At 43.8% G+C, this 27,613-nt stretch overlaps 1 protein-coding gene across 1 annotated transcript in view; it reads right to left on the bottom strand.

Annotated features, from left to right (window-relative positions):
• Positions 1–2,600: 2,600 nt before the first annotated feature.
• The window catches only part of LOC132882153 (Fc receptor-like protein 5), a 202,018-nt gene continuing 177,005 nt past the window's right edge, over positions 2,601–27,613 (bottom strand). Inside the window, exons 10-18 of the mRNA XM_060915425.1 lie at positions 17,392–17,649; positions 16,486–16,744; positions 16,277–16,398; positions 15,803–15,895; positions 15,573–15,623; positions 13,640–13,714; positions 9,851–9,940; positions 4,102–4,157; positions 2,601–3,666 (exon numbers count right to left, since the gene is read on the bottom strand). Coding sequence (XP_060771408.1) covers positions 3,664–3,666; positions 4,102–4,157; positions 9,851–9,940; positions 13,640–13,714; positions 15,573–15,623; positions 15,803–15,895; positions 16,277–16,398; positions 16,486–16,744; positions 17,392–17,649 — 1,007 coding nt within the window. The 3' untranslated portion in view covers positions 2,601–3,663. The remainder of the gene's footprint in view (positions 3,667–4,101; positions 4,158–9,850; positions 9,941–13,639; positions 13,715–15,572; positions 15,624–15,802; positions 15,896–16,276; positions 16,399–16,485; positions 16,745–17,391; positions 17,650–27,613) is intronic.

The raw sequence follows: 27,613 nt of genomic DNA, 5'->3' as shown, positions 1-27,613 counted from the left end.
GGGCAAATTGAAATGACAAACAATTTCACTGAATGTAATTTGAATAAAATTGAATAGCTGATAAGCACTTTTTGTTGGATTCGATATGTGACAGACTCAATACATTTTTAATTCAATTAAAAATAATGGAAATGAGGGGGTTGGTTGCCTTGGACATTGACTTTATGTATATGGAATTTACCTAGTAATATAAAGAGATTAATTATGTTAAATTTATTATTGTGTGAGAAAGTGCCAAAAAATCTGTGGCTGCCCATTGCAGATATCTGTGTGTCCTTGTCTGCTGTGCTTGCATGGATGGTTGTTTTGTTTATATTGTTTATCTGTAACTGGGTCAGTCTGTTTTTCTTAATGGTTAAATAAAGATAAACCCAAGTCTCCAATTTATAAACACCACTGGAAGGACAAAATTTTTTTTTCAACATTCTTCAAGTAAACGTTTGTTAACTTTGTTTCTTGCTGAAAAAATTATGGTTAACTAAACATTAAAGGCCTATCCATTCCATATCCTCTGTGGGTTTTTAAACGCAAAAGTATGGAGGTTTAAAATTCAGCAAACAGTTAATCAGAACATTTCATATCAATAGTTCAAAATTGTTCAAAATTAGGAGGAACATGAATGAACTGAAATGAAGAAAACAAATTTTAGATTTAGCAGATTACACTTACTTATTGACTCATTCCTTCTTCTAACCCGCTTGAAACACACTTCGTAAGCATGCCTCTTAACAGGTGCCATTTTGGGGGTCCTTTTACGTACACACGAATGTACTGTAATATAATGTTGAAGCACAGTACGTATAGACATTACAGTCAGGCAGTCTTGTAGACTGCTCAGGGGTCCTGTTACGAGGACCGTAATGCTCGGAATATCCATTGAGCGAAGCGGCTTTGTTGCTTGCCAAAGTCGTACTTACACATTGACAAATTTTTGAGCGCATTGTACCACATAAAATCAGTCAGTAAGCACAACAAGTAATCATACATAAGGTGCGCTGGATTATAAGGCGCACTGTCAAATTTTGAGAAAATTTAAGGATTTTAAGTGCGGCTTATAGTCCCAAAAATACGGTAATAAGAATGATGAAATTACAGGCCCATTTGTTTGCCATTAAAAACAAGATTGGATAAATTTAACTTTCTAATAATGTTACAAAACATATGCTAGCTTATCTTGAAAATGCTGACTACATTTGTAGATCACCTCACGGACCACTCGTGACTTTACTGGTATCTTTCCAGTTACAAGTTTCGGACTATCGACACACAGTGAATATAAAATAAAATACAGATGACCTACTCACCAAACGCTGAAACTAATTGATTAAGAAGCAGATTTTTCCTCTGACAATTCCATTCTGTATTGAGGGAGGAGGATCTCTCTCTCTCCTTCAGTAACAGTGATGAGATTCACAAACGATTCGGATCTTTTTCGAAACGAAACATAAAAATGACTCGATCGAGCGACTCGATACAGACGCATACGAGTTTGTTCTAAATTCAGTGAAGCTTTCGTTGAGATTATAACGCACACCCATGTCAACCTATACAGAATGTCCGTATTTTATACGGATTTGATTCAATAAACGTAGTATACGGGCGTACAAATAGTTATACGGATTCTTTAAAAAAACTTCAATATTTATTTAGAGCTATAATCAATTCCCACGATGATAAGAGAGTACAATTCAGAACATTAGAGTGACACTGTGTTTTTGTCAAACATTGGAGCTTTGTATTCATTCTGAAGGTTTATTGTTATTAATATTGAATAAAAAGTAACTGGGATATATCATTGTTAATTATCACTTTAGGTAAATGATACAATGGTATCGTTTGGTACAAATTTTAGGTAAATTATTTTAATTTGCATCTTATAAGGATTTTATAAGGGAAATAAGGATTTTGGAATTTGGTTATACAGGTTTGATTGACCAAAGGTTGACATGTATGAAACATAGTTCTAACTGTTCATGTCCAGAGTACTGATTTGTTGTTTCATTATTTTGTGCATATCCAGTAATGCCATATATAAATGCTGAAACAATTAAAAAATAAAATATACATTACACAGCTCCTAGATATTGCAAATGCCTGCACAAGGATAAATCAAAACTGAGGCTGGGATTCAATCCAGCCGGCCAGATTGTCTAGAATTTGTGTAGAATGCTAAACCACAGTGATTCATCCAATCCCGTGGGGTTTCCTCGGGGTCTACTCTGAGTACCTTAACACAATTTCCCCCCATGGTGACACGAGAGGATAGTCTCGAGATTAATTATTCTGTGTTAACTCACACAGACGCGCGCACTCTAATCGTCCCGTGAAACTATTCACGGGGATAAACAAATCGGCCCGTGGCAACTCGCACACGGAGATAACTGGGTTTTCGGATACTACCAACCAGGCGGAAGTCCCTTAAAATACCTTAAGGTTCTTACCTGATTCGGAGTATCCCAGACGAGCCCCCAAAAAACTGTTAGGTTTCTTCACCTCTTGCCCTCAGCCTCAGCCAGAGCAATTACACCATCTCGAGATCAGTCCCCCCGTGTCACCCAGAGCCGCTCTGGGGCGAGTCGCGAAAAAAGACAGGAACCCCATAAGTTCGCAATCTTTATTCACAAGTCCCCAACGAGGCAAGAAAATACAGGGGATTTTATGTGTCTGTTACCTGTGTGGATGAAGCGACATCACTGCAGATGTGTGTGTGTGTGTGTGTGTGTGTGTGTGTGTGTGTGTGTATATATGGGGGTGTGTGAGTGAGTGACATCATTTTGATGTCTCTGTGTGTGTATGACATCATTGCATGCTTCAGAGACTGTAGGGAAACCTTGGTCTGAGCAGGTCACATCTTAATTACATCAGTGTTCTGATGGAATGTTCAGATGTGTGTGTGTGTGTGTGTGTGTGTGTGTGTGTGTGTGTGTGTGTGTGTGAGTGAAGGTGTGACATCACTGAAGACCTTGGCGCTGTGTGTGTAAATCTTGAATCAATCATAAACATGACACATTTCTGATCAATAAACAAAATGTTCTGATGATATATGATAGCAATGTGCAGACAGAATGGAATTTTTAAACAAAGATACTGTGTCTAGCTGAGACAGAAGGCCTCAGTCATTTTAAACAAAAATACTGAACAGAGGATCACAGACTAAATCCTTTACAATTAAGAATAAATCCTTACAATTTATCCTTACAAAGGAATAAATCTTTTACAGGGTGCGAAGCGACCTCCTTGCCCTTTGGGTCAATATCAAAACCCCCGCCCCCCCCAATTTTTTTTCTCATCGGATCTACACGATTCACGTAGGTCACCCATTTTGGTTTCAAAACGGCGAATTTCGCCTAAAGGTGAGGGATTTTCATGCATGTTAAACTCTTCAGACTGACTTGATCCATGGCCTGAACTTCTGCTATTTACACACATCTCCAGTAAGAGCCTGATGTTTTGGCTTCTGCAGGTTCATCAGAGCATGGTTGATATGAGCAAGTTCTCAAAATTGCTGGCAGGTTTGGCATTATCCAAGCTTAGACCATAACAATAGCAGTTTAAAGCTAACAGCTGAGCATTTTGGGAAGAAACAGAAGACAGACACAATTAACAGTTTTCCACTGATCTGTTTGATGACCGTCACTTCATCAGCGTGCACAGACTCACAGCTCACTGCAGAGAGAGAAAGGGCTTGCATAAGTATTTTTAGAAATACATTTCTCCTGATATTGCCATCGATGGTGGTACAAACTACTAAACAGTTTGAAGCAATGACCACAGCAACAATTTAGGAAGTTATGAGGCTTGTTCGTAAGTTCATAATGAACTATGATGTGACTGACCAAGCAGAATGAGATGATGGAAAGTTGCCTAGATAGCAACTAAACTAACACAGATGAACTCTTCCAGTCACCATAGATTCTGAGAGGCAGGTTTTTGTGGACATGGATATGAGGGTCAAGGAGAAACATGAACACAATATTTTTGTTGTCACCTCATAACTGCTTGTGGTCAAATTCTGCCCAATGAGCACCCACCTTTAAACATGTTTTTTACCTCATGGTGTTTGGATTGTCTTTTAGGCATTATAAATGTCATGAGTTTTACCTTCATGTTCTGCTGAAGCTCTGAGTATACAGTATCCTCAGCCAGACTGGCTCTCTCTAGTTGGGAACAAGAAACAAATCCTTGATTAATTTCCTGAATAAAACTCCAGCTCATCTAAACTGCTTAAGGGGGGAAAAAAGAAGACAAGAAACACCCGACCCAAAAATAGAGATGACCTGAAGGCTGCTGTCAGAGCAACCATGGCTTCGGTAACACCTTAGCAGTGATCGCCTCCATGCCACGCCACATTGATGCAGTAATTCATGGTAAAGGAGCCCCCACCAAGTATTGAATGTAGAAATGAACATACTTTTCAGAAGTTGGACATTTCTGTATTGTAAATCATTTTTGAATCGATCTTAAGAAATATTCTAATAATTTGAGATACTGGATTTCTGATTTTCATGAGCTGCAAGCCATAATGGATTTGGATTTAATGTATGTGAACACCAAGGATGCATATAGCTCATCACCCCTCCCCCCGCTGGGCTGTTCTGACCACAATCTGGTTCACTTGTCCCCTACATACATACCTATGGTGAATAAACAACCACCCACCAAGAGGTATGTAAGGAGCTGGTCTGAGGAGACCAGTATGGCACTGAGGGACTGTTTTGACACCACGGACTGGGATGTGTTGTGTGAACCTCACGGGGATGACATTGATAGCCTAACAACCTGCATCACGGATTACATTAATTTCTGTGTTAACACTATGCCAGTCAGGAAGGTACGGTGTTTTCCCAACAATAAACTTTGGGTGACCTCTGAACTAAAAGCCCTAATAACGAGAAGAGAGTTTTTAAATCTGGCAACATGGAGGAGAGTGCAGAGGGAGCTGAAGAGGGGGATAACGAGATGCAAGGACAGCTACAGGAGGAAGCTGGAGGAGCACCTCAAGGGGAGCAACACCGGAGAGGTATGGAGAGGCCTGAAAACCATCTCTGGCCACACAAAGGACAGTGGGAGGGGGCATGTATCTGGGGCCAGGACTGGGCAAATGAGTTGAATCTCTTTTTTTTTTCAACAGTTTTGACTGTGCCACCCCACCCTCCCCCACTCACCATAGTCCTGACCTGTCTGTGATATCACTTCACCCCCCCATAATACCTCTGACACCAACAGCTCCCTCCTCACACCACATCACCCCCCTCCGCTCCCTGCCAGACCAATCCACACACTCCACCCCCGACCTCACTCTACAGGAGTCACACCTCGGCTACACCCCTCGCCTCTCCATAACAGCTGATCAGGTGTTGAAGGAGCTGAGGAGGATCAAGACGAGGAAAGCTGCTGGCCCTGATGGTATCAGCTCCAGACTGCTTAAGGACTGTACAGATCAACTCTGTGGGATTCTTCTGTACATTTTCAACCTGAGCCTCAGTCTGGAGAAAGTTCCACTTCTGTGGAAAACATCATGTGTGGTTCCAGTTTCCAAGACTGCGCACCCCAGGGAGCTCAACCACTTTTGGCCAGTAGCTTTAACGTCTCACCTAATGAAGATCATGGAGAGGATTGTTCTCTCCCACCTCCGACACCTGGTGAACAGCAAGATGGACCCCCTGCAGTTCGCATATCGACCGGGCATTGGTGTGGATGACGCTGTCATTTACCTGCTCCACCGGTCACTTTTGCACCTGGAGGGCACTGGGAGCACTGTGAGGATCATGTTCTTTGACTCCTCCAGTGCTTTCAACACAATCCAGCCATCACTGCTTAGGGCAGGGGTGTCCAAACTGATCCATAAAGGGCCGTGTGGCTGCAGGTTTTCATTCCAGCCATGCAGCAGCACACCTGACTTGGCTCATTCAATCAACTGAACTGTCTTCACACAGTCAAATACTTGCAGCCACACCCACCCTTGATTAAAGGGTGGGTGTGTCAGTTGATTGAATAAGCCAAATCAGGTGTGCTGCTGCATGGCTGGAATGAAAACCTGCAGCCACACGGCCCTTTACGGATCAGTTTGGACACCCCTGGCTTAGGGAGAAGCTGGAGGGAGCTGGTGTCGACTGCCACCTGGCTGCATGGATCATCGACTACCTCATTAACAGACCACAGTATGTGAGGCTCTGTGACTGTCTCTGATGTGGTAGTCTACAGCACAGGGGCTCCCCACAGGGTACAGTGCTGTCTCCTTTCCTCTTTACACATCTGACTTCAGCTACAACATGGACAGCTGCCACCTCCAGAAGTTCTCAGCTGATACAGCCATCGTTGGACGTGTGTCAGAGGGGGACAATCTGGAGTAAAGAGAGGTCATCACCAACTTTGTCGCCTGGTGCGAACTGAACCACCTGTGCATCAACGCCAGCAAGACGAAGGAGGTGGTGATCGATTTCAGAAGGACTGCTCCTCAAATTGCACCAGTGAACATCCAGGGTTTGGACATTGAGATCGTGGAGGAGTACAAATACCTGGGTGTTCACCTCAACAACAAACTAGACTGGACTAATAACACAGATGTCCTGTACAAGAAGAGCCAAAGTAGTCTCCACCTGTTGAGAAGACTGAGGTCTTTTGGTGTGTGCAGGACACTGCTTAGGACTTTATATGACTCTGTGGTAGCATCACTGATTTTCTATGCTGTGGTCTGCTGGGGCTGTGGAAGTTCAGAGAGGGACAGGAAGAGACTTAATAAACTGGTCAGAAGGGCTGGCTCAGTCTTGGACTGTCCTCTGGACTCCATTGAGGTGGTGGGTGAGAGGAGGATGTTAGCCAAGCCGACATCAATCATGGATAATCCCTCTTACCCCCTACATGAGGCTGTGGGGGCTTTAAGCAGCTCTTTTAGTAGTAGACTGCTACACCCACAGTGTAAGAAGGAAAGATACCGCAGGTCATTCATACCTGCTGCTGTCAGACTGTATAACACCCACAACTTGTAATGTAGCACCAATAACCTGTTTGTCGTTATACTTGCACTACTTCACCACTACTACCTCTGCCATCTCTCATCGATGCAATTATGTGCAATAATATAGGCCTTAAACTATTTTTATGCATACATATATATTACACGCAGAGTCTCCCTGTAATGTGCAATTTTTCCGAGCCTCTCAATAAGGCAATTTTTCTATACTTTTTCACGGTAGATAATGCAAATATCCCTCTGTATTTAAAGGATATGGGACATGAAACATAAAAGCACGCTATATCAGTTTCTTTCCATTAAAAATGTGAATTAATTGCATCAACAAATACAAAATAATCTATTAAATTCAGCAAAATCATTATATTCGTGATGATATGGCATTTCTGCTCGACTTCCAATATGCATTTTTTGCAACCGGAAGAGCCGCTGTCACGTGATCATACGTCACAAAAACTTTCGGGCACAGCACAAGCGGGTAGATGAATGGAGAAGTGGATGACAAGAAAATTGTTTTTATAGTCTTTAAAGTACATTGGACATCATACACTGGACATCATGGTGTATTGTGCTGCTTATGGTTGCAATAATTCCAATGGGAAATGCCCTGGAGTAAGTTTTTTTGCATTCCCCAAGGACCCGAAGCTGAGGAAAGTGTGGGCTCACCTGCGCATGCGCAGTAGGCTTGGTAGGACAACTTTACAGAACACCTGTTGAAAAAAACTTTGCACCTACTGTTTCCCACAAACTGTATTCGGACCATTTCACTGAGGATTCTTTCAACATTAATACTCAGGTACTGAGCGATATTAATTCATGAAACAGGAAGCATAAGGATGAGAAAAAAAAACAGTTCAAATCGGGAAGCCGCGCACACCTGCGCCAGGCTGCACAAATGCGCGCAGCTTCCCGACCCAAACCGCCTCTCTCTCATCCTTACACTTCATGCCTCATGTTCCATGAACCAACATCGCTATTTTATTTTTTTTTAAATCGGATCTGCGCGATTCAGCCGTGAAAAAGGCGGCATCCGCCGAAAGGCACGCTGGATGCATCCCTGTTTGCATCCCTGCATGGAGGCCAGGGGACAGGGCAGGAATATTTTTGTTGATATGAGTGATCCGGTGCGATTTCGCAACCCCCCTGTTGAAGACCTCTGCGCTAAGCGACTGAAAGCCGAGGTAAGGATTAGTATTATAATTTTGGGTGTATCAATTATTGATTATCATAATTCTGACTCGTTTCGCCATTTTGAATGTTTTCATCTCGGACTCTGGAAGCATTGTATCTCAATCAATCTCGAAAAATATCAGCAAAAAAAAACTAGCTTGCAACGGACTTTAGCTAGATCTATGATGAACTTTCAATGTATGATACAAAAATAATACTTCTTTCAACAGATCATTAGCCTTTGAGCAGAATTGTTTTTAACTTACCAGGAAGTGTTATCCAGCCGACCGCTTTCAGTTTCATGAGGGCTGAATGAACTCTCTCTCTCAGAATCATCTGACCCGTCAGAGTAAAGACAAGATCCATGTTCATGTGAATTTCCAGCTATCGGTTCGAATTGATAGGGTCTAACTTCACATCTCTGTGAAACATCGGGAATGTCACTGTCGATGGCGTCCATTTCGGTAACCTGTTTACATTAGATTCCCAAGCGCTGGCTCCTTGGAAAGTTTTTGTGACGTCACGGGTCACGTGACCACCTAGCTCATTAACGAATCCTTGTTTTACGCTGATGTATAGAAAAACTTGAATAATGTGATGATTTTCACATTTTTGACGCCCTGCAGTGATTTAGATGGCATTTCCTATGTCCTTTATACATAATTATGCCCAGGTAAAAATCCATGTCCCATATCCTTTAATCTTTCGTTTGCCTAATTTTTATTTCAATGTTATTTATCTGTATGACATTTTCTTGCTACTGTAACACATGAATTTCCCCGATGTGGGATGAATAAAGTGAAATCTAATCTAATAATCATCAAAATTAAAACAAAAAAAAGGCTTGAAATATTTCACTTTGTGTAATGAATATAGATATGAAAGTTTACCTTTTTGAATTCAATTATTTAAAAAAATGAACTTTTTCACAGTATTCTAATTGTTTGAGCTGCATTAGTATTATGTCAACAGTAAACCTAATATTGAATTATTTTATGATAACGGGCTGCCTAGCCAAGCCTTTTGGGTTAATCAATTCTCACTGCCTCTGTCAAAGTTGGTGTCATGTTCACGCACGTGCACTGTAACGGATGTCAGATTAAACTTGGGTTCCAATCCTCTCCTCAGCATCGACTGAAAATGCAGCAAAAAGTGCACTGTCTGCTGGTTTATTCTGTTACTTTTCAGTCCACCACATTCAGTCTGCCACTTAGTACTGTATCACTTTCAATATTAAAGTGCACATGAACACCAGACCACTCTTATGAGATTGCTACCTTTGAAAATTCAACCCAGAGGTGGGCAAAACCGTGCCAGGTTGACACTGGTATGATAAAAAAAAAACAACAACCACAGCTACCTGTACAACTAATAAAATTGAAAATGGGTATGTTAGATTTATGGTAGATATGCAAACGATCAATCATCAACAACAGTCAATAGTATCAGCGGTGCCGAGGTGGTGGGGGCCCCAAATCAAAATCTGCTTAGGGCCCCATAAAATCTTGGCCTGGCTCTGGGGGAATAAAACCCTCAGGGATGTGCTATTATAGGAAATGAAAATCCACTACTTCACACTATCCTGTTCTTGACGTTTCCCTGTAACAGCACATCAGTGACTGTTTTGTTCGTGACATCATAGCATGAAACAAGAGTAGTGTGCAGATGATCCATGATACAAAATACATTTTCATTATTTCACTCTACCTTTTACTTTCTTCGATTTTTTTGGTGGTTTTAGTTCAATCTCAGCATAAGTCACATCACCAACACCTGCACCTTGTTCAGCATCAGCACCTGGAGTAGCAGAGAACAAAACCATCCCAGTGATCTTTAGCCGTGTAATACATCACTCATAAACAGAAACACAAGTCATGATCCATCTCTGGCTAAATCTACACTGAACACGAGCTGCTTTTTTAAAGAGTAAATCTTTAAAGGGACAGTCCACCGTACTTCCATAATGAAATATGTTCTTCTCTGGATTGAGACGAGCTGATCCGTACCTCTCCGAGCTTTGCGCGACCTCCCTGTCAGTCAGACGCGCTGTCACTCCTGTTAGCAATGTAGCTAGGCTCAGCATTGCCAATGGTATTTTTTGGGGCTGTAGTTAGATGCGACCAAACTCTTCCACGTTTTTCCTGTTTACATAGGTTTATATGACCAGTGAAATGAACAAAGTTCAGTTACACAAATTGAAACTTGGCGATTTTATATGCTATGGAAAGTCCGCACTATAATGACAGGCATACTAACACCTTCTGCGCGCTTCGACAGCGCATTGATACCTTCACTCAGGAGTGAAAGTATCAATGCGCTGTCGAAGCGCGCAGAAAGTGTTAGTACGCCTGTCATTATAGTGCGGACTTTCCATAGCATATAAAATCGCCACGTTTCAATTTGTGTAACTGAACTTTGTTCATTTCACTGGTCATATAAACCTATGTAAACAGGAAAAACGTGGAAGAGTTTGGTCGCATCTAACTACAGCCCCAAAAAATACCATTGGCAATGCTGAGCCTAGCTACATTGCTAACAGGAGTGACAGCGCGTCTGACTGACAGGGAGGTCGCGCAAAGCTCGGAGAGGTACGGATCAGCTCGTCTCAATCCAGAGAAGAACATATTTCATTATGGAAGTACGGTGGACTGTTCCTTTAAACTCTTTTAGTTTCCTTTATCATTCAGTTTGTGGCATCTTTTTAATTTGATGCATAAGCTATCGAACTCCCACTAATGCATAACATGGGTCTAAATAGACCCGCATTCATTTCCAATGTAATTCCAAGCATTAATGTTATATTCACTCTCACAACTTCTAAAACCAATACAATTAATCCCATTATACTTATAAAAGTAATTATTTAGGTACTCCTTAATGTAAGGAAAGTGATTTTTTATTTTTCTACATGGATTTGGAATTACTACACTAATTTCTAGACATGGGTCTAAAAAGACCCGCATTCATTTATAATGGAAATGTAAGTTGTTGTTGTTTTTTTCCAGTTACAACTTCCACAATTATTATATTTTAAATAGGAAATGGATTAAAATGTCATAAATTAGGTAGTTTTCTATGTACAACACTATTATTTATTTTATATATTATAAACAAGCACAGACAAATAATTGATCTATTATTGCAGACATGGATCTAAAGTGACTCACATTAGGAACTAAAATATATTTGCAACTGTTTCCAGTCAGGAACACAAATACTGCGGACCACTGTTGATCACTGTTGACCTGTTGATTGTGAAGAATCAGAACTTCAAAACTCCAAAATGACATGCCAGAGGTCATACAGTACTACAATAAAACCAAAGGAGGCGTGGATCTCATGGACCAAATGGTCCAAACATACACATCAAAGCGGCGAACAAGGAGGTGGCCTATGGTGCTCTGGCAAAATGTGGTCGATGTTGCTGCTCTGAACGCATTCACTGTTTTTACAGCACATCACCCTGATTATATGGGTGGTGTGCCAAATGCCCGGCGCCTCTTCATCAAGGAATTGGCTCAAGAGCTAATCATGCCTCACATGAGGAGGCGACTGGAGACCAGTCTCCATCTGCAGAAGCATGTCATTCAGGCAATGGAGATGTGTGGCTTACAGAGGCAGTTCATCCAGCCACAGGAGCCAAACCGTGTCTTGCAGAGTAAGAGAAAGAGGTGCAGCCTGTGTCCCTATGCGCGAGACAAAAAAAGTGTCTCACTCATGCTCCCGATGTGCACGGCCTGTGTGCAAAGAACACAAATTCACTCAGGTGATTTGTGAAATGTGCAAGAACTGAGAAAGCTGTAACAATGTAGGTCAATACTGACCTTTTCCCATGATTATATGCAGTTTTACTTAGTGTATTTACATACCAGGTCCGTTTTATAGTGGTTCACTGACATTATCAATTTACTGTTTAGTATTCATATTTTACAATCTCAGTCACAGTCATTTTACTGTTTTACATGTTTTATGTAAAACATTCAGAATTCATTCAGAATTCATTCAGAATTATAGAATCAGAATTATATTCATTCAGAATTATTTCTGAATATGTCATTCAGAAAATAAGTTCTTGTTACAGTAAGTCTTTGAATAAACTCTTTTCATGCAATGCTCCGAATCAATGTATTGTTTTATACTTTTAAATAATTTAAATATCATAAGTCAGATATGAAATAATTGTAATTTTGAATGATTTAGAAGTCCCAGACAGGGGCCATTTGGCCTTTTTACCTAGAAAACCCACAAGAGGGCCAATTGGCCCCAAGTCCTCCCTGTAGACATTCATTTTGTTATGGAAATGTGGCTGTTAGTTACCTTACAGCTTAGAAATGAAATCTTACAATGCCTGTTGAATGTTGAATCTCTGCATCTTCGTTCCTTGGAGAGGAGCTTCTTTCACCACAAAATTCTTGAGGGAACTGAAGCGATAGTCCATGTGCACTGAGTTATTTATCCATCAAACAATTGTCTGGTTGCAGTCACATGAGTCGTTATGGTCACATGGGACATTCACATGTTCACATTTTAGAATAGAATGTGTTTTTATTCCTCATTCTCACATTCACACAGAAGTAGCCAACATGACTTCACCACTGAAGTGTGAAGTGTGTGAAATGTGACCTCCTCACCCCACACACTGCCACTAACAGCCTCATTACCATAACAAAATGAGTGATTAGTGTATTGGGGAAAAGCGGTCGGGCCAAATGGCCCCTATGTGGGTCTTCTAGGTAGACAGAAAAATGCTGGGACTGCTATACATTTTTGCCAAAGAAAATACTGCAAAGAACTGATCCTTGAACAGTATTACATAGAAAATGAAAGCGGGTCTTTTTAGATCCATGTGTCTAAATAATACATAATTATGTAAAATGTCTTCTACTTCAAAGAGTAACCATAAAGTATGAAAATTAAGTATTGGTGCTGGGAATAAATACTCCATAAATCATAAAAAGATGCATTATTGCATGAGGAATCAAGATCATTTTACAATATAGCTAAGAAAAACTAAGCCTTTGGTGAAATTGCATAGAAAATGAATACGGGTCTTTTTAGACCCATGTTATGCATTAAAGGGGTATTAACAAAAAAGGTATTTTTACGTAAAATGCAATGATGCCAAAAATGAAATGAAGCTTTCTAAGGGACATAAACAAGTCAATTGAGGAATTAATGGAGTATTGAGCAAAAAAAATGTATTATGATAAAGATATAGAAAATTTTAAACTCTGCCGGGTCTATTTAGACCCATCTTATGCACTAAAGGGTTTTAATGTGCGATATCTTTATGACTTGTACTCGGTAGATCACATCACTGCTTTTAATGGAGCCTGTGATGGAACTGATTCTTCTGATCTGGAGGAAAAATGCAGACCCTGGATCCTGATATGTTTATGTATTAAATTATTGAATGTGCTGAAAATTTCAGGTGTTATTTGCTGACTTTGTTTCTCAACAAATGCATGAAATGTCCCAGCATTAAAAACACTCTACCATTGTTCCTGTTTGCCTTCTTTTTCTTCGTGACCTTTGCGTAAGTGGCTTCGCTGCTCTCAGTTGCAGCTTCACCTGAACACAGTGCAGTGTGTTAATCACAAGACACTTCTGTACTTTACTGTATCAAGTTAATCTACAGTTAAGTCACCTAATGTAAGAGGAAATGTCTGATATGAAATAAAGCTACATTGGTGCTTGAAAGTTTGTGAACCCTTTAGAATTTTCTATATTTCTGCATTAATATGACCTCAAACAATCAGATTTTCACACAAGTCCTAAAAGTAGATAAAGAGAACCCAGTTAAACAAATGAGATTAAAATATTATACTTGGTCATTTATTTATTGAGGAAAATGATCCAATATTACATATCTGCGAGTAGCAAAAGTATGTGAACCTCTAGGATTAGCAGTTAATTTGAAGGTGAAATTAGAGTCAGGTGTTTTCAATCAATGGGATGACAATCAGGTGTGAGTGGGCACCCTGTTTTATTTAAAGAACAGGGATCTAGCAAAGTCTGATCTTCACAACACATTTGTGGAAGTGTATCATGGCACAAACAAAGGAGATTTCTGAGGACCTCAGAAAAAGCGTTGTTGATGCTCATCAGGCTGGAAAAGCTTACAAAACCATCTCTAAAGAGTTTGGACTCCACCAATCCACAGTCAGAAAGATTGTGTACAAATGGAGGAAATTCAAGACCATGGTTACCCTCCCCAGGAGTGGTCGACCAACAAAGATCACTCCAAGAGCAAGGCGTGTAATAGTCGGCGAGGTCACAAAGGACCCCAGGGTAACTTCTAAGCAACTGAAGGCCTCTTTCACATTGGCTAATGTTCATGAGTCCACCATCAGGAGAACAATGAACAACAATGGTGTGCATGGCAGGGTTGCAAGGAGAAAGCCACTGCTCTCCAAAAAGAACATTGCTGCTCGTCTGCAGTTTGTTAAAGATCATGTGGACAAGCCAGAAGGCTATTGGAAAAATGTTTTGTGGACGGATGAGACCAAAATAGAACTTTTTGGTTTAAATGAGAAGGGTTATGTTTGGAGAAAGGAAAACACTGCATTCCAGCATAAGAACCTTATCCCATCTGTGAAACATCTCATCTCATCTCATTATCTCTAGCCGCTTTATCCTTCTACAGGGTTGCAGGCAAACTGGAGCCTATCCCAGCTGACTACGGGCGAAAGGCGGGGTACACCCTGGACAAGTCGCCAGGTCATCACAGGGCTCTGTGAAACATGGTGGTGGTAATATTATGGTTTGGGCCTGTTTTGCTGCATCTGGGCCAGGACAGCTTGCCATCATTGATGGAACAATGAATTCTGAATTTTACCTGCAAATTCTAAAGGAAAATGCCAGGACATCTGTCCATGAACTGAATCTCAAGAGAACGTGGGCCATGCAGCAAGACAATGACCATAAGCACACAAGTCGTTCTACCAAAGAATGGTTAAAGAAGAATAAAGTTAATGTTTTGGAATGGCCAAGTCAAAGTCCTGCCCTTAATCCAATTGAAATGTTGTGGAAGGACCTGAAGCGAGCAGTTCATGTGAGGAAACCCACCAACATCCCAGAGTTGAAGCTGTTCTGTACAGAGGAATGGGCTAAAATTCCTCCAAGCCGGTGTGCAGGACTGATCAACAGTTGCGGGAAACGTTTAGTTGCAGTAATTGCTGCACAGGGGGTCACACCAGATACTGAAAGCAAAGGTTCACATACTTTTCCCACTCACAGATATGTAATATTGGATCATTTTTCTCAATAAATAAATGACCAAGTGAAATATTTTTGTCTCATTTGTTTAACTGGGTTCTCCTTGTCTACTTTTAGGACTTGTGTGAAAATCTGATGATGTTTTAGCTCATATTTATGCAGAAATATAGAAAATTCTAAAGGGTTCACAAACTTTCAAGCACCACTGTACCTGTTCCACTCGTATCTGCCTGAGCCACAGTGTCGTAAATGTGTTCAGTTCCTACAGAAAAAAGAACAAAGATTAAGTGAATTTGTTATAAATGTGACTGTAGATTACAAAATGTAACAGATTTCAAACAAATAAAATATTATATTATAATTTTACAATGGATTTCAAAGAAAGATGTGAGTTTCTGTGAATAAATGTAGAAATAAACAGTCACTGAGACAGTGTCTGACCAGCCTGAAGTGGTGTGTGTCCTGCCTGAGAGTCTTCAGCTCCTGACCGCCTCTGATTCTGATCTGATGTCTGATTGGTTTTCTGCTGCTTTTCTATAGAGGGAGACAGATTCTACATCTGAACAGGGTGTAAATAGGAACAGAAACACTTTATTTTACACAGCCCTGATTACAGCGTAATGAACAGGGAGAGTATGATACAATTCTAATAACAATATGGAGTTAGAGGAGTGAAACTACATGTATGAACTGCACAACCTGTAGTAAAGTCATATTTACAACTAAACTTAATGATTTAACAAAAATCCAGATTCTGTTATTAAACTGGGTTCAGTATGACAGATCTCACACCCACATTAATTACTGAGAATTTGCAAAAAACAATCAAACTATTATGTGACGCATCATAATTTTATTTTTTCTTGAGAAATTCTGACTATATTCAACATAAAATCGCTAAATCAGTTATCAGACCTTTCTTTCTTTTGTAGGACCACAGCAGGATCATTAAGATCAGTAACGCAATGAACAAAAATCCCAAACCCACAGCCACTCCTGCTGTTCCAACACTGGATCTAAATCCTGGGACTGAGGAGAGAAAGAGAGCAGAATTTAAGCTTTAAACACTGTACAACTAAACCATGTTATTAAAACTAGAATCAAATAAAAATAAATTCACACCAGGTTTCTCACGTCTGACTGAGACCCAGCTTTTCAGTGACTCTCCTCTCTCTGGGTGTTTACAGTGGTAGAAACCTTCATCTGACTTTGAGACCTTCTGGATGATCATCTCTCCTGTAGTCTGTGTCTGGAGGACTGATCCATCTTTATAGAAATCAGCTCGGAGGTTTGAGGGCTTTGGGTTCCAATATAAACAGCGTAGAGTCAGAGGATGTCCCTCAGTCACAGGATGGAAAGGACTCTCCAGGATCACAGCACCATCTACAACACAGAAAACCACATTTACAAAATAAATAACTGTTTTCTCTCATTGATCGATATTGAATTTATAAATAACCTGTATACAAACAGACGGGAGAGAAACTGTCACACATGACAGCACTGAGCACTGAGCCATGTACACTTGCTTTCCCCTCGCTCCACACCGTCTACACTTTACTTGTGAGTGAAGGTGAAATTCACAGCACATTTCTAAATCACCAAACTCACTGATATGACTCAGGTTGCCACCTTGCACTCTCTATTACAAACACTGTTTTAATACCAGAACATATTAATCAGAAACCAAGCACAATGAGTTCACTGCGCACAGCAGCAATCAGCATAAACAGAGAGAAATAAAATGCTTTGTGACATCCCTGATTGATTAATACTCAATAAAATACTCATTTCATTATCAGTGTGGGTATCTGTAAGCATGGACTCGTACTCAGTCTGGAAAGTAACAGCATAAACATATCCATACTCAGAATTACAGAAATTACAGGGAATGTACTGAGAGAAAAAAATCCAGATGTTTTTGTCTTCTTGAACAGTTTTTCCCAGTTGGAAACTCAGAGTTCTGAATATTCGGTAATGAAACATTTCCCTTTTCCTTTAATAATAAAACACACTACATGAAGACTCACGCTGCACTGTGATGTTAACAGGATTCCTGTTTTCTCCAGATTCAGAGTGACACCAGTAAACTCCAGTGTAGGATGTGGAGAGGGAGCTGATTTTACATGGAGAACAATCTAACACTCCCTCACTGTGTGTGTATCGTCTCACCGTCCATCCAGTAGAACGACTCTGGTCAGTAGAGTTACAGCTCAGTGAGAGAGAGTCAGAAGTAAAGTGTTGAGTTCTGTTGGGATTGATGATCAGAGAGACTGGAGGAGATTCACCTTAAACAGAGAAGAGAGTCATGTAAATAAGAATCAGTGCAATATGCAATAAGGATATACAGTAAGTGCATGTGTGTCCAGAATTCTGTTTATTAATCCAGTAATTAAAGCCACAGTCCATAGCATGGGTCATAACACAGAAAAGTTTAACCCCAGATAATCCTTCCTCATTGTAGATTACATTCGACCAGCACATACATTTACACAGTGCAAAGTTCAGAGTCATGTTAAGTTTGTGATTGCCATTGCTGTGTTTAGACCCTTTGCTTTTGATGACTCTTTTGGATTTTCCCTATTTGTATTGTGTTTAATAACAGTCTAACATCATGGCATCATCTGTATCTAGAAGGTCCTCTGAATATCCATATCTGTGTTTGTATTAGTGTTTAAACCTGAAGTATTTATGGGCCTGTCTTTCTGAAAAGTTTCCTGAAAGCAAACAAACAAAACAACCCCAGAATCTTGTGCCTCCTGTTAACATCTTTGTATCTGTTAAAGTGGCATTCCACCATTGGATGTATTTTTTTGGCATAAAATACAATATATTTTATGACAACATGACTAGACAGGGGCGGCACGGTGGTGTAGTGGTTAGCGCTGTCGCCTCACAGCAAGAAGGTCCTGGGTTCGAGCCCCGGGGCCGGCGAGGGCCTTTCTGTGCGGAGTTTGCATGTTCTCCCCGTGTCTGCGTGGGTTTCCTCCGGGTGCTCCGGTTTCCCCCACAGTCCAAAGACATGCAGGTTAGGTTAAGTGGTGACTCTAAATTGAGCGTAGGTGTGAATGTGAGTGTGAATGGTTGTCTGTGTCTATGTGTCAGCCCTGTGATGACCTGGCGACTTGTCCAGGGTGTACCCCGCCTTTCGCCCGTAGTCAGCTGGGATAGGCTCCAGCTTGCCTGTGACCCTGTAGAAGGATAAAGCGGCTAGAGATAATGAGATGAGATGACTAGACAGAGAAACCTTTTAGCTTCAAAATGATATATCAAACATAATTTTTTGACAACAAGTATATTAATTTTGCAACCAAAGTCACCTACCCTTTTAATTTCCGCGCGGTAGTGAAACGTGATGTCATCGGCAGGTTCCCCTTCTTGTGTACCATGTGTCGGTCTGTTTTTAGACCAGGAAACCCCCAAAGTCTCGTCTCGCCTCGTCTTCTTCCGCTTATCCAGGACCGGGTCGCGGAGGCAGCAGTCTAAGCATGGAAGCCCAAACTTCCCTTTCCCCAGACACCTCGGCCAGCTCCTCGGGAAGAACACCGAGGCGTTCCCAGGCCAGCCGAGAGACATAGTCCCTCCAGCGTGTCCTGGGTCTTCCCCGGGGCCTCCTCCCGGGGGGACATGCCTGGAACACCTCCCCAGGGAGGCGTCCAGGAGGCATCCGAAAAAGATGCCCGAGCCACCTCAGCTGGTTCCTCTCGATGTGGAGGAGCAGCGGCTCTACTCCGAGCTCCTCCCGAGTGACTGTGCTTCTCACCCTATCTCTAAGGGAGCGCCCAGCCACTCTGCGAAGGAAACTCATTTCAGCCGCTTGTATCCGCGATCTTGTTCTTTCTGTCATTACCCAAAGCTCATGACCATAGGTGAGAGTCGGAACGTAGATCGACCGGTAAATTGAGAGCTTCGCCTTTTGGCTCAGCTCCTTCTTCACCACGACGGACCGGTAAAGCGACCGCATCACTGCGGAGGCTGCACCGATCCGCCTGTCGATCTCACGCTCCATCCTTCCCTCACTCGTGAACAAGATCCCGAGATACTTAAACTCCTCCACTTGAGGCAGGACTTCTCCACCAACCTGGAGAGGGCAAGCCACCCTTTTCCGGTCGAGAACCATGGCCTCGGACTTGGAGGTGCTGATTCTCATCCCAGCCGCTTCACACTCGACTGCAAACCGCCCCAGTGCATGCTGAAGGTCCTGGTTTGAAGAAGCCAACAGGACAACATCATCCGCAAAAAGCAGAGATGAAATCCTGTGGTTCCCAAACAGGATTCCTTCCGGCCCCTGGCTGCGCCTAGAAATTCTGTCCATAAAAATTATGAACAGAACCGGTGACAAAGGGCAGCCCTGACGGAGTCCAACATGCACTGGGAACAGGTCTGACTTACTGCCGGCAATGCGAACCAGACTCCTGCTCCGTTCGTACAGGGACCGGACAGCCCTTAGCAAAGAGCCCCGAACCCCATACTCCCGAAGCACCCCCCACAGAATACCACGGGGGACACGGTCGAATGCCTTCTCCAGATCCACAAAGCACATGTGGACTGGTTGGGCAAACTCCCATGAACCCTCGAGCACCCTATGAAGGGTATAGAGCTGGTCCAGTGTTCCGCGACCAGGACGAAAACCGCATTGTTCCTCCTGGATCCGAGGTTCGACTATCGGTCGAATTCTCCTCTCCAGTACCCTGGAGTAAACTTTCCCTGGGAGGCTGAGAAGTGTGATTCCCCTATAATTGGAGCACACTCTCCGGTCCCCTTTCTTAAAAAGAGGGACCACCACCCCAGTCTGCCACTCCAGAGGCACTGTCCCCGACCGCCACGCGATGTTGCAGAGGCGTGTCAACCAAGACAGCCCCACAACATCCAGAGACTTGAGATACTCAGGGCGGATCTCATCCACCCCCGGTGCCTTGCCACCGTGGAGCTTGCAAACCACCTCAGTGACTTCGGCTTGGGTAATGGACGAGTCCACCTCTGAGTCATCAGCCTCAGTCTCCTCAGTGGAAGACATGACGGTGGGATTGAGGAGATCCTCAAAGTATTCCTTCCACCGCCCGACAATGTCCCCAGTCGAGGTCAACAGCTCCCCACCCGCACTGTAAACAGTGTTGGCAGAGTACTGCTTCCCCCTCCTGAGGCGCCGGACGGTTTGCCAGAATTTCTTCGAGGCCGACCGATAGTCCTTCTCCATGGCCTCCCCGAACTCCTCCCAGTTCCGAGTTTTTGCCTCCGCAACTGCCCGAGCTGCAGCACGCCTGGCCTGCCGATACCCGTCGGCTGCCTCAGGAGTCCCGGAGGTCAACATGGCCCGATAGGACTCCTTCTTCAGCTTGACGGCATCCCTTACTTCCGGTGTCCACCACCGGGTTCGGGGATTGCCGCCACGACAGGCACCGGAGACCTTGCGGCCACAGCTCCGAACAGCTGCGTCCACAATGGAGGTAGAGAACATGGTCCACTCAGACTCAATGTCCCCCGCCTCCCTCGGAAGCTGGGAAAAGCTCTCCCGGAGGTGGGAGTTAAAGACCTCCCCAACAGAGTGCTCGGCCAGACGTTCCCAGCAGACCCTCACCATACGTTTGGGCCTGCCAGGTCTGTCCAGCTTCCTCCTCCGCCAGCGGATCCAACTCACCACCAGGTGGTGATCAGTTGACAACTCAGCCCCTCTCTTCACCCGAGTGTCCAAGACATAGGGTCGGAGATCAGATGACACGACTACAAAGTCGATCATCGACCTCCGACCTAAGGTGTCCTGGTGCCACGTGCACTTATGGACACCCCTATGCTCGAACATGGTGTTCGTTATGGACAAACTGTGACTAGCACAGAAGTCCAATAACAAAACACCACTCGGGTTCAGATCGGGGAGGCCGTTCCTCCCAACCACGCCCCTTCAGGTGTCACTGTCATCGCCCACGTGAGCATTGAAGTCCCCCAGTAGCACAATGGAGTCCCCAGTCTGAGCACCCCTCAGTACCTCTCCCAGGGACTCCAAGAAGGCCGGATACTCTATACTGCTATTTGGCCCGTAGGCACAAACAACAGCAAGAGCCCTCTCCCCAATCCGAAGGCGCAGAGAGGCGACCCTCTCGTTCACTGGGGTAAACTCCAACACATGGCGGCTGAGCTGGGGAGCTATAAGGAAGCCCACACCAGCCCGCCGCCGCTCACCACGGGCGACTCCAGAGAAGTGGAAAGTCCAGCCCCTCTCGAGGAGCTGGGTTCCAGAGCCCAAGCTGTGCGTGGAGGTGAGCCCGACTATCTCTAGCCGGTACCTCTCAACCTCCCGCACAAGCTCAGGCTCCTTCCCCCCCAGCGAAGTGACATTCCATGTCCCAACAGCCAGCCGCTGTGTCCGGGGATCAGGTCGTCGAGGCCCCTGCCTTCGACTGCCACCCAATCCACACTGCACCAAACCCCTACTGCTACCTCTGTGGGTGGTGAACCCACAGGAGGTCGGGCCCACGTCGCCTCTTCGGGCTGAGCCCGGCCGGGCCCCATGGGCAAAGGCCCGACCACCAAGCGCTCGCATACGAGCCCCAACCCCAGGCCTGGCTCCAGGGTGGGGCCCCGGCTGCGTCCTACCGGGCGACGTCACGGTCCTGGATTTTTTCTCCATAGGGGTTTTTTTGGTGAACTGCTCTTGGTCTGGCCTGTCACCTAGGACCTGTCTGCCTTGGGAAACCCTAACAGGGGCATAATGCCCCCGACAACATAGCTCCTAGGATCATTCAAGCACACAAACCCCTCCACCACAATAAGGTGGCAGTTCTAGGAGGGGACCCCCAAAGTGAGAGAGTCATTTCTCCTCGTATATGAGGGCCAAAAAAAATTGCGAAAAATTTTGAGTTAATGTAGCGCCCCCATGCCTACATTACTGGCATGACATCCAAACATCTAAAACCAACCTTCCAACTTTGGGGCGCCCTGAGTTCTTATCATTTATGGTGATAAAACAGCAGTAGTTTTTATCGGATTGGTTATGAGTAGTGTTACCTATTACCTTGTAAATACACTGTAAATATACCTTTTAGACTGATTTAAACCAGTAAAATGTCACCATGAAATAATGAAATTCAAATGACATGTCTTTTTACCTTTTACTAGAAAATAGATTATTTACAATCAAATTACAAATGAATAAAGCATGAAATGAAACTCCCTTGTTGTTGTTTGTTAATAAACTGAAAAGACACACTCTCAGAGCTAGTTACCACTTAAAAGTAAACTTAGAATTGCTCTTATAACAAATAAGACAGTAATATTGTCACCTTATCACAATAACCTTCAAAGGGAAAAAGTTCTCCTTTAGATTTCACAGTTCCCCTTTAAAATGAAAAATCACCCTTTAAACTCAAAGTCCTTAGAGTCAACGTCGCTCTTTCAAATGCAATAGGAAATGAAATAGGAAACCCAAGGAAATGCAATCGAACTGCAAATGTCTCAGTCACATGTAAATGCCCTAAACTATGCCGGCTTTAAAATAACTAAAGAGACTCAAAATATACCCAGTTGCAGGCCTGAACGTCGCTTGGGTGCGTTGGGGCCTGGAAAATAAACACTGGCCGCTTCACTCGGCGAGCTAAATAAAATGAAAATGATCTGTACCTGATCGTTGAGACAAAAAGTAGAAGAAGCAGTTGCGAGTGTTCACTTGCTCACTGCATGTAGCGCAGCTGAAGCATGGGCCCAGTCGTGGCGTGTTCCTAGCTGATCACGTGCCTCCCGCATGGATAACAGCAGCGTTGAATGTCCCGTCTCCCCACCGCGTTTGCTGGTTTTGACCGTCTTGTCTAAACGAATCCCAACTCCTCCGGTGTACCGGACAATTCTAGCACTTAGTAGTTTCACAAACACAGCCAACGGGTAGCACAATAACGTTGAAGCAACCCTTCTAACTGTAACTGAAACTAGTGTGCGTTTGCTCTGGTCACTAACGGCTTTCCACGACAGTCGGTCATTAAAACTCACATAGAATCTCAAAAGGAAAGTGTCCCGTCTCACACAGCAAAGCCCCCTGCTTCATTAATGCTCTAGCCGAACACTTGGCAGCAGAAATCTTCCCCAAAGCCTGGGAAAGTTCAGACTTTAGCATAGCTAACAGGAATAGACAAACTACCCGACTGTCCCCTTCACTATCCTCCAACGAGCTGAATACGTTGTGTTGCGCTCTCTACTTCCTACTCTGCAACAGTTCAGGGGTCACAATTCTTGACCAATCAGAAGTTAGGAAAATAATTCGTCACATTATTAGAAACAGAAATGAAATACAAATTCTTAGAAACAAAAACATATTGGCATAGGACATTTACAAGTTCCAGCACTTCCACTTTCAAACGTTCTCTCTCATTTTACATTTTAACCCTTTAATAACTCCCATGAATTTAAACCTTCCAATGAACTGAATCTAAACATAGCACAGGGCTACACTCTCCCCCACTTAAATGGGTTACATGTCCCCATGAAACGTAGTTCCCATGAAACATGAATGAAACACAAAATCAAATGAAACAAGAGATTAAATGAAAAATTCCTTCTAGCCAATCTTTATGACCACACCCCTATGCACTATGGTCAAAGGCTGGTCTTTAGGCTTCCCTGCCTCTTCATATGTTAGTCTGATAACTGGCTTAATAGCCCTCTTTTCACATCTAGGGGAAGTTCTCTGGGGTTGGACTTCCTTGTCCACTCGTATGGGAGAATGTTTTGCAGGTTCTGCTCTACACATTGGTTCAATAGGCGCTTCTACCTCATCGGCAGCATCAGCCGCTTCATCACTAGTGTCTGCAATGATATCTGATATCACATCACAATCATTCTCTTCATCATGATCAGACACACTGTCCTGCTCATCAGCAGTGTTCTGTACTTCTATCTCTTGATCTCTCTCAGAGATAGGATCTTCAAGATCGTCAGGTTCTGATCTCCATCTTAGCATAGGCTGGTAGTCAGACTCAGAGTCACTAGATTCTTCACCCAGCGAATAACCTGCATTGTCTTGAGACCTCTTGACATGTGATTGACGTGTCCCTGACTCCCTCTGACTCCTAGTCATAGGTCTTGTGATTCGTTCTTGAACATCTGACTCCTTGGAGATTCTCACCAAACTCCCAATTGGCAAAATGTTGTCCCTGTGAATAGTCCTCAGCTTCCCCATCCCCGTCTCAGGCTTCACCCTGTATACAGGCAAATCAGGGAGCTTTTCCACTATCACGTAGGGTAAAGAGTTCCACCTACTCTGCAGTTTATGTTTCCCCTTCAACCCCAAGTTCTTCAAGAGCACTCGATCACCCTTGGCTAAGACTTGGTTGCGTAAAACTCGCTCATAGTTCTTCTTGTTTCTCAAGTGAACTTGAGTTGCAGACTTGGCAGCTAACTCGTAAGCACTCTTTAAGTCTCTTTTTAGATCTTCCACATAACGTGAATGAGTGATTGGTTCATGCTCACCAGTACCAAAGCACACATCAATAGGCAATCTTGCTTCTCTGCCAAACATGATGTAGTACGGCGAAAACCCTGTGGCATCGTTCTTGGTACTATTGTAAGCGTGTACTAACTGACTCACATAACGACTCCACTGGCGCTTGTGGGTATCTCTCAAAGTTCCCAACATAGATAACAGTGTTCTGTTAAAGCGCTCAGGTTGAGGGTCTCCTTGAGGGTGGTAGGGTGTCGTCCGTGACTTACGGATTCCCAAAGTCTTCAGTAGTTCCTGGATCAACCGGCTTTCGAAATCACGACCTTGGTCTGAGTGAATTCGAGCTGGGAGACCATAGTGAACAAAGAACTTCTCGACCAATACCTTGGCGACAGTGACTGCTCGTTGATCTTTAGTAGGGTAGGCTTGCGCATAGCGACTGAAATGATCGGTCACCACAAGAACATTGGCAAATCCACCTGAGTCGGGCTCTAGAGAAAGAAAATCAATACACACAAGCTCCATAGGTCCTGTGGAGGTGATCTGATGTAACGGAGCGGCTCGTGGACATGGACTTTTCCACGTGACACACTTCCCACAGTTGCCTATGTATGTCTCGACAGTCTGACTCATTTTCGGCCAGTAGAACCTTTCCCTTATCAGTTCTATAGTCCTCTCCACTCCCAAGTGTCCCATATCATCATGCAAAGCACGACACACCTGCATTCTTAACTCCTTGGGTAGTAGTAACTGGCGGTGTTCTTTACCAGAATCTTTGGTTCTCACTCGGTAAAGTAATCCATTCTCAAGTCTCAATCTTGCACTCTCGCGTTTCAGCAAAGATACATCTCCGTCAGTAGCGTTGGAAGGCCAGTGGCCGGTGTTCAAGGCCTCTGCAACTACTTTCAGAGTTGTGTCCCTGAGCTGAGCTCTCCGCAGGTCTTCTTGGGAAAACTGCTCTAACTGCCCAACATTCAGATGAGTTGCAAGAGAATAGAGCTCAGGAATGCCCTCTGCAGGAACTCCTAGTCTTTCAGCCATACACACATCTTGCGCGCTCACCTGACTACAGAGCGTTTTCACATCAGCCTGACACAGCTTCTTCCACGGCTCTGCATCAACATCAGACCAGTTGCGAGATAGTAAATCAGCGTCAATATTCACCTTCCCAGGGCGATATTTGACTTCAAAGTCATACGTGGCCAGTGCAGCAAGCCATCGGTGACCTGTTGCGTTGAGTTTCCCGGTGGTCAGCACATATGTGAGCGGATTATTGTCGGTCATCACCGTGAATTTCACACCATATAGGTAATCGTGGAATTTGTCTACCACTGCCCACTTGAGTGCTAGAAACTCGAGCTGATGGATGTGATACTTTTGTTCCGCAGCAGTCAATCCTCTGCTGGCGAATGCAACGGGACGGAGACCTTCAGGATGAACCTGGTTTAAAACTGCTCCCAGGCCTTTTAGACTTGCGTCGATGTGCAGCACGTAGCGCTTGTTTGGATCGGCGAACGCTAACACAGGCGTGTTGGTAAGGCGTCTGATGATCTCACGGAAGGCTTTTGTGCATGCATCAGTCCAGCGTGGGCCAAAAGGCTCAGCCTCCTTAAAGTATTGCTGATTTTTTGTGACAGTTGGCTTCTTGCCTTTCCTCACAGGGGGATACCCTTTAGTTAGGTCTGTTAACGGCTTGACAATGGAGGAGTAGTTTGCGACAAATCTGCGGTAATAACCACAGAAGCCGAGGAATGACCTCAATGACTTGAGGTCAGTAGGCTGTGGCCACTGTGTTACAGCTTCGACTTTAGCTGGGTCTGTCGCAATCCCGTCAGCAGAGACGATATGGCCAACATATTTGACTCTAGGCTGACAGAACTGGCATTTGTCCAAAGACACTTTTAGGCCTACTTCCTCGAGACGATCCAAGACTTTCATTAGTCTCTCCTCGTGTTCTTCCAACGTAGCACCAAACACTATTACATCATCAAGATAAACGAGGACTTGTAGCAAATTCATGTCCCCAACGGCCTTCTCCATCAAACGTTGAAACGTCGCAGGGGCTCCCATCACTCCCTGTGGCATCCGTTCAAATTGGTAGAAGCCAAGTGGACAAATGAATGCGGTCTTGTCTTTGTCTTCTTCCGCCATCGCTATTTGGTAGTAACCACTACGGAGGTCTAAGACAGAGAACCAGCGACTTCCTGCTAAACAGTCCAATGCATCGTCGATGCGTGGGGTGGTATACTGATCGGGTATTGTCCTGCTATTCAGAGTCCTGTAGTCTATGCACATACGCACGTTGCCGTTCTTCTTTCGTGCTACCACGATAGGTGATGCGTACGGACTCCTAGACTCCTTTATCACTCCAGTGTCTAACAGCTCTTGGAGATGTTTACGCACATCCTCGATGTCCGCAGGCGCTAAACGTCTGGACCTCTCACGAAACGGACGGGGATCGGTAAGATGAATGTTGTGCTCAACGCCTTTAGCTAAGCCAACCTCCCACTCGTGGAGTGAGAACACGTTGCGTCGATGACATAGCTTTCTCCTGAGTCTCTCTTTCCATTCATTAGGAATAGGTGAATCTCCAAAGTCAATCAAACTTGGATCTATTCCTTCAGCTTTCTGGCTTTTCACGACCGAACTGACCAATTCAGCTGACTGAACCATACCCAGGGGTGTGCCTCGGGGGATTGTAACTTCCTTCTTTGTCTCGTTCTGAATCAACAGATTGAAGCAATTAGGGTCAATGGCAGAAGCAGGAGCAACAACAGGCTGGAACATAACACCATGTGGTAAGGGCACGGCGTCACTCGTCTCCACCA

The sequence above is a fragment of the Neoarius graeffei genome, chromosome 1 (assembly GCF_027579695.1).
Source record: "Neoarius graeffei isolate fNeoGra1 chromosome 1, fNeoGra1.pri, whole genome shotgun sequence".
NCBI classification, from domain to species: Eukaryota; Metazoa; Chordata; class Actinopteri; order Siluriformes; family Ariidae; genus Neoarius; species Neoarius graeffei.
Note: the sequence above shows the minus strand (reverse complement) of the source record. Positions and strands in the feature narration are given on the sequence as shown.